Genomic DNA, 7,500 nt, shown 5'->3' with positions numbered 1-7,500 from the left:
ATCTGCTCCTTGCGGAATCTCTCCAGGGGCGTGATCAAGACCTCACCTGCATTCTGGATCTGCAGAGGAACAGATGTGATCTCAGTGCTTTGTTTCTGTGGTGAGGTGTGTAAATCAGGTATTAAACTGGTTTCTGTGGAGAGGTGTGTGAACCAGGTGCCAAACTGGTTTCTGTGATGAGAAGGTGTGTGAATCAGGTGTCAAACTGGTTTCAGTGGTGAGACGGTCTGTGAATCAGGTGTCAAATTGGTTTCAGTGTTGAGAAGGTGTGTGAATCAGGTGTCAAACTGTTTTTTTTGTGGTCAGGTGTGTGAATCAGGTGTAAAACTGGTTTCTGTGGTGAGAAGGTGTGTTAATCAGGTGTCAAACTGGTTTCTGTGGTGAGAAGGTGCATGAATCAGGTGTCAAACTGGTTTCTGTAGTGAAAAAGTGTGTGAATCAGATGTCAAACTGGTTTCTGTGGTGAGAAGGTGTGTGAATCAGGTGTCAAACTGTTTTTTGTGGTCAGAAGGTGTGTGAATCAGGTGTAAAACTGGTTTCTGTGGTGAGAAGGTGTGTTAATCAGGTGTAAATCTGGTTTCTGTGGTGAGGTGTGTATGAATCAGGTGTCAAACTGGTTTCTGAGGTGAGAAGGTGTGTTAATCAGGTGTCAAACTGGTTTCTGTGGTGAGGTGTGTGAATCAGGTGTCAAACTGGTTTCTGTGGTGAGAAAGTGTGTGAATCAGGTGTCAAACTTGTTTCTGTGGTGAAAAGGTGTATGAATCAAGTGTCAAACTGGTTTTCATTGGGCCACACAGCAGTTATGGCCCCGCTAACAGAATATGAATATGAGCTGAAATGAGGATTCTCCTCATATTATTATTATACAGTTGCATTTAAATAATATATATATTTGGATGTACTTTGTTGTCATAAATAAAGAAACAGAGTTTGAGAGGAAAGAAGTCAAGTCTCACACAAATATGCAACACGCTGGCAGCCCGAGGGCTTTTACATTTTTCAGGCATTTTCCCACATGGTGCTGACCTCTGCTGCAGGGGTCCACCAGCAGAGAAGGTGGAGATGTGTGGGCGGGGGGCCATTAGGATGGATGATGACATCATGATGTTACGCAATAAAGCAGCAGCATGGACTTAGTCTTCTGCGTGTTTAACTCCACATGGACCTTCCTCAGGAGGTTGTGTCCTCAATGATTGCTCCTCTCAAAGTGTCCTTCGCCACACCTTCCTGGCACCAACCCCAGGACCCGCTCATAAACATGCAAAACAGCAAGACGGACCCCTGGGATGTCCTTCCTGGAATGTGCTGCTCCCGTGAGGGCCCCTGGCACAGAAAGGCAATCTTCTCACACACAGGACAAGACTCCTCCCACAAGATGGCCACCAACCAATAGAAATGCTCAATAGTGGAATGTCACTATAGATCTTTAGAAATGGTGAAGTTTAGTTGTGTCCTTAACCTTTTTGACCTCAGGGCCCAGCTTCACCACTACAGAGGGGCCTGGGGCCCACTCAGATATTAACACTGATCTTACTCTTGATTTGGATCCTATCCAATAATCATATCTAAGAGTTTGACAGGATGTCCAGTGATGACAAAGATGATTATCAAGACTTAGGTCAGGCTGATTCCAAAAATGAAGGCACTCATTAAAACAGATGAAAAATACATTTTAGAAACAATGACGCAGTGCTAAAACAAATACAATCACACTAAATCATGGCGAAGTTGGTAGAGTGGCTGTGCCAGCAATCGGAGTGTTGCTGGTTACTGGGGTTCAATTCCCACCTTCTACCTTCCTAGTCACGTCCGTTGTGTCCTTGGGCAAGACACTTCACCCTTTGCCTCTGATGGCTGCTGGTTAGCGCCTTGCATTGCAGCTCCCACCATCAGTGTGTGAATGGGTAAATGTGGAAATACTGTCAAAGCGCTTTGAGTACCTTGAAGGTAGAAAAGCGCTATACAAGTATAACCCATTTATCATTTATTATAAATCATGGATACCAAAATGTATGATTCTTAACTCTACTTTCAATAAAATAAAAGCCCAACTGAAAATACAGCTTCACCAGTTTAGTCATATTTTTTGCACTTAAGAAGCTTCTTCTGTTTGATATTGTCAATACTGCCACAAGTGGTGGGGAAGTGTATTACAGCTGAGTACCTTTGTGGCAAATGTCTTTTTTCAGCCCTCTAGGGGGCGCTCACAGTCCAACTATGGCTAAGAACCACTGCCTCAAGGTGCAATCTACAGTAAGGTAACCCGTAGACCAGTCAAGGTACATGAAGGTACCCCATAGACGAGTCAAGGTACATGAAGGTACCCCATGGACCAGTCAAAGTACCCCATACACAAGTCAAGGTACATGAAGGTACCCCATAGACCAGTCAAGGTACATGAAAGTACCCCTTAGAACAGTATAGGTACATGAAGGTACCCCGTAGACAAGTCGAGGTACATGAAGGTACACCGTAGACAAGTCGAGGTACATGAAGGTACCCCGTAGAACAGTCAAGGTACATCAAAGGTACCCCGTAGAACAGTAAAGGTACATGAAGGTACCCCGTAGACAAGTCGAGGTACATGAAGGTACCCCGTAGACAAGTCGAGGTACATGAAGGTACCCCGTAGACGAGTCCAGGTACATGAATGTACCCCATAGACGAGTCAAGGTACATGAAGGTACATGAAGGTACATACAAGTATATAAAAAGTACAGGTACTAGGTCCTATAGTTTTAGAACAAATAAATAATCCCCGAGTCATGGTGTTATCTTCCAGAGTCATCTGTAATCCCCGAGTCATGGTGTCATCTTCCACAGTCATCTGTAATCCCCGAGTCATGGTGTCATCTTCCAGAGTCACCTGTAATCCCCGAGTCATGGTGTCATCTTCCAGAGTCACCTGTAATCCCCGAGTCATGGTGTTATCTTCCAGAGTCATCTGTAATCCCCGAGTCATGGTGTTATCTTCCAGAGTCATCTGTAATCCCCGAGTCATGGTGTCATCTTTCAGAGTCATCTGTAATCCCAGAGTCATGGTGTCATCTTCCAGAGTCACCTGTAATCCCCGAGTCATGGTGTTATCTTCCAGAGTCATCTGTAATCCTTGAGTCATGGTGTTATCTTCCAGAGTCATCTGTAATCCCCGAGTCATGGTGTTATCTTCCAGAGTCATCTGTAATCCCCGAGTCATGGTGTTATCTTCCAGAGTCGTCTGTAATCCCCGAGTCATGGTGTCATCTTCCAGAGTCATCTGTAATCCCCGAGTCATGGTGTCATCTTCCAGAGTCATCTGTAATCCCCGAGTCATGGTGTTATCTTCCAGAGTCATCTGTAATCCCCGAGTCATGGTGTTATCTTCCAGAGTCATCTGTAATCCCCGAGTCATGGTGTTATCTTCCAGAGTCGTCTGTAATCCCCGAGTCATGGTGTCATCTTCCAGAGTCATCTGTAATCCCAGAGTCATGGTGTCATCTCCGCCACGTGCTAATGTCAATTCCTCTTCTCCATCTCCACGTCTAATTGAGGCACGCTCTCCAACCACCACGTACTCCACTGGGCATGCTCCATCGATCCATACATTTTCTACCGCTTGTCCCTCTCGGGGTCTCAGACTGGAGCCTACCCCAGCTGCCGTTTGCTATTTGCACCAAATTTTGGTTTTGTCAGGAAAAAAACATCGAGCTTCAACACATCGAACCCGAACGGCCAGCACGGCTACGACTTTGTTGTGAAATCCTACAGAGCCGCCGGCTGCTAACTTTGTTCCTAAGTGTTTGTCAGAGAGCACCTGAGAGATACCACGATCAGAATACTGACTTTGATCAGCACAAATATACACAAATCCACATTTGCAGGCTCTCGTTTAAGGCGGATGTTTCCCTTCCCTCTCCTTTTTTGTTTTGTCTCGTCTGAACTTTCTTGTTGCCTCTTTGTTAGAATAATTATGTATATATTATCATAACTTTATGCTTAAAGGCCTACTGAAAGCCACTACTACCGACCACGCAGTCTGATAGTTTATATATCAATGATGAAATCTTAACATTGCAACACATGCCAATACGGCCGGGTTAACTTATAAAGTGACATTTAAAACTTCCCGGGAAATATCCGGCTGAAACGTCGCGGTATGACGACGTATGCGCGTGACGGAGTCAGAGTAACGGAAGTTATGGTACCCGTAGAATCCTATACAAAAAGCTCTGTTTTCATTTCATAATTCCACAGTATTCTGGACATCTTTTGCAATTTGTTTAATGAACAATGAAGGCTGCAAAGAAGACAGTTGTAGGTGGGATCGGTGTATTAGCAGCGGACTACAGCAACACAACCAGGAGGACTTTGTTGGAGCGCTAGCCGCGCTAGCCGCCGACCTCACCTTGACTTCCTACGTCTCCGGGCCGCCAAACGCATCGGGTGAAGTCCTTCGTCCTTCTGCCGATCGCTGGAACGCAGGTGATCACGGGTGTTGACGAGTAGATGAGGGCTGGCTGGCGTAGGTGGAGAGCTAATGTTTTTAGCATAGCTCTGTGAGGTCCCGTTGCTAAGTTGCTAAGTTAGCTTCAATGGCGTCGTTAGCACAGCATTGTTAACCTTCGCCAGCCTGGAAAGCATTAACCGTGTATTTACATGTCCACGGTTTAATAGTATTGTTGATTTTCTATCTATCCTTCCAGTCAGGGGTTTATTTTTTTTGTTTCTATATGCAGTTAAAGCACGATGCTATCACGTTAGCTCGTAGCTAAAGCATTTCGCCGATATATTGTCGTGGAGATAAAAGGCACTGAATGTCCATTTCGCGTTCTCGACTCTCATTTTCAAGAGTCTATAGTATCCGAGGTGGTTTAAAATACAAATCCGTGATCCACAATAAAAAAAAGGAGAGTGTGGAATCCAATGAGCCAGCTTGTACCTAAGTTACGGTCAGAGCGAAAAAAGAAACGTCCATCACTGTGTCTCAAGTCCTTCACTGTAACGTTCCTCATCTACGAATCTTTCATCCTCGCTCAAATTAATGGGGTAATCGTCACTTTCTCGGTCCGAATCTCTCTCGCTCCATTGTAAACAATGGGGAATTGTGAGGAATACTAGCTCCTGTGACGTCACGCTACTTCCGGTACAGGCAAGGCTTTTTTTTTCTATCAGCGAGCAAAAGTTGCGAACTTTATCGTCGATTTTCTCTACTAAATCCTTTCAGCAAAAATATGGCAATATCGCGAAATGATCAAGTATGACACATAGAATGGATCTGCTATTCCCGTTTAAATTAAAAAAAAATCATTTCAGTAGGCCTTTAAGGCCATTGATATAAATTATTGTCAATTGTACATAAGTGGTATTTTTGTATCTGTGCGAGCTGGTAATCCAGTTGACCTTATCAGTGTTGTGTCCAGACTCGGCCAGCTGACGGCCAAGGCCGAACACTCCTGTGACGCAGACAGAGCAGAGACAAGGCGATATGATCTGCGTCACCTAATTTTCATTTATTCTATAATCATATATTGTGTCTAACTGGAGTTGTGGAGATTACCCCCTTCCCTCAGCGACAGCTTCAGAGATGTAATAGGGCCCTTCCAAATAAATAGAAGAGGCGCGCGGGCTTGACTTTTAGAACATAGTTTGGATCTGTAACTAGAATACAGCCCAAAAGACGTGTCTCCTCGAGCAAAATTGAACTGTCTCTGCATGATTCCTTGCTTCGCGTCTGATTATTAGATGTCATCAGTGTTTGAACCTGACACTCTTGTTGCACTGCTCTCCAAAATCCAAAACAATGGAATGGATCAACCGACCTCTCGACAAAATTGACAAGATCTGAGATTCGGAGGAAACCTGCCTGTCCTGTGGAAACACACGATGGATAAGTGGAGGGTTGTGTGCCTGGTGACCCTCACAGTCGAGGACGTTGAAGACCATAATGAGAAGTGGAGGGTTATGTGCCTGGCGACCCTCTCAGTCGAGGGCGTTGAAGACAATCATGCTAGCAGGACATCTGCAGGTTGGAGGCATCCACACATTGGAAGATGCTGGCAGCCGTTCAAAGTACCCTAAAGATGACTTGACTTGACTTGAATGTATTAATTCATGCTTGCAGTGGAGCCAGGGCCCCACTGAAAAAACAGCTGAACTTTACAATGAATATCAAACAAACAAAAATAAAAAAATGAAAAGAACAGACAATGTTTTATATAAAAAAACATTTTCAGGGCAACAGCAGCATGGAAACTATTAACATTCTGGTATATGACTGAATTACTTATTTAATTAGATAGTGTCATTATACAGCTTAATTGCAGTATGCAGTGTAGAGTTTTTAAGTCTCTTTGTCTTGGCTTTGGGCTCGGGTTCAGCCAGCTTATGGCTTATGAACAAATGACTGGAGGACGGGCAGAGCTGTGAACATTACACACTTTTTTGATTTTGGACCAAAATCACAAACTGGAAAACATCTTGGAGAAGCTGTCTGCTCTGCGATGAACGAAGACTTTGAGGAACCTAAATAAAACAATTAGAGTGAAAAGTTAATCTGGGGTATTTTCCCTGAAGGAGAGACCTGGCAAGAAAAAATTCTCCCAAAAGGAAACAGAGGTCGAGGAACAAAGGCACTTTTCAGGCTTACAAACATGCAAAATACACCCATGGAAAATACGCACAACCCTATATGCCCTCCCCTCCCCCTGTGTGCAAGTCTTGAGTCGTGTGTGGTAGTAACTACTTGTGCTTTGTCCGAGGCTTTTTTTTCTTGGTCTCAAACTGAGATCCGCCCCTCTCCCCACTGTAGTTTACTCTGGGACGTGCTTCTTCCTCCCTCTTCCTCGCCCCATGATTGACCTTTCCCGCACCTTGACGGGCGCTGCGCTTGTGGCGACCCCTCAGTGTTCCTGTTTGTCTGATCCTTGTACTGAAAATGTCATGTTGTTGTACTTTTGTCCATTTCCTAAACTAACACTTTCTACTTTTGTGCAACCTTCAAATGAATCCTCAGAAGTGTTGAAAATAATCCGGTTGGACTGAATTCCTGTGAAGGACATTCAAGCGGAGCAAAGAAGGGTTTATTATGCAAATGAGATGTGATCTGGCTTCCTTTGCAGGAGAGCCACTCGGATGTTGGAACAGGAGACAACGTGGGGCCATGCAGGTAAGTGAGTGGCGTTGAGCTCTACAGGATTAAAAATCTAGCGTGACTTGAAAGGAGAACATTTCATTACGGACCAGGCGGGGAATCCTAATGTGCTGGACTTCACTCCTGCATTAGCATAGTGCAGCACAATGGAAATGTCAATAATTGGTTCCGGCCTCCATATTTTGTGTACACTTTGAACACAATATCAAGTGTTGTACATCAAACTAACAACAAGGAGCTTATGGATATACTGTCTCTTTATTAAAACAACAACGACAAGATGAACTGTCCTGTATGCGCTGCTCTGACAACACACACACACACACACAAGTCCCTTTGGTGCCCTCACAAACCATCAGAAAAATACAAAA

At 44.4% G+C, this 7,500-nt stretch overlaps 1 protein-coding gene across 8 annotated transcripts in view; it reads right to left on the bottom strand.

The window, feature by feature from the left end:
- Positions 1 to 7,500, bottom strand: part of LOC133658679 (rho GTPase-activating protein 42) — a 155,174-nt gene that overhangs the window by 83,115 nt on the left and 64,559 nt on the right. For all 8 annotated transcript variants that reach the window (XM_062060960.1, XM_062060965.1, XM_062060964.1 and 5 more), the window contains one exon: positions 1 to 59. This exon is cut by the window's left edge and continues 13 nt beyond it. In XM_062060960.1, coding sequence (XP_061916944.1) covers positions 1 to 59 — 59 coding nt within the window. The remainder of the gene's footprint in view (positions 60 to 7,500) is intronic.

This window comes from Entelurus aequoreus, linkage group LG10 (genome assembly GCF_033978785.1).
Source record: "Entelurus aequoreus isolate RoL-2023_Sb linkage group LG10, RoL_Eaeq_v1.1, whole genome shotgun sequence".
Classification (NCBI taxonomy): Eukaryota; Metazoa; Chordata; class Actinopteri; order Syngnathiformes; family Syngnathidae; genus Entelurus; species Entelurus aequoreus.
This window is presented reverse-complemented; position numbering and strand designations above follow the sequence as displayed.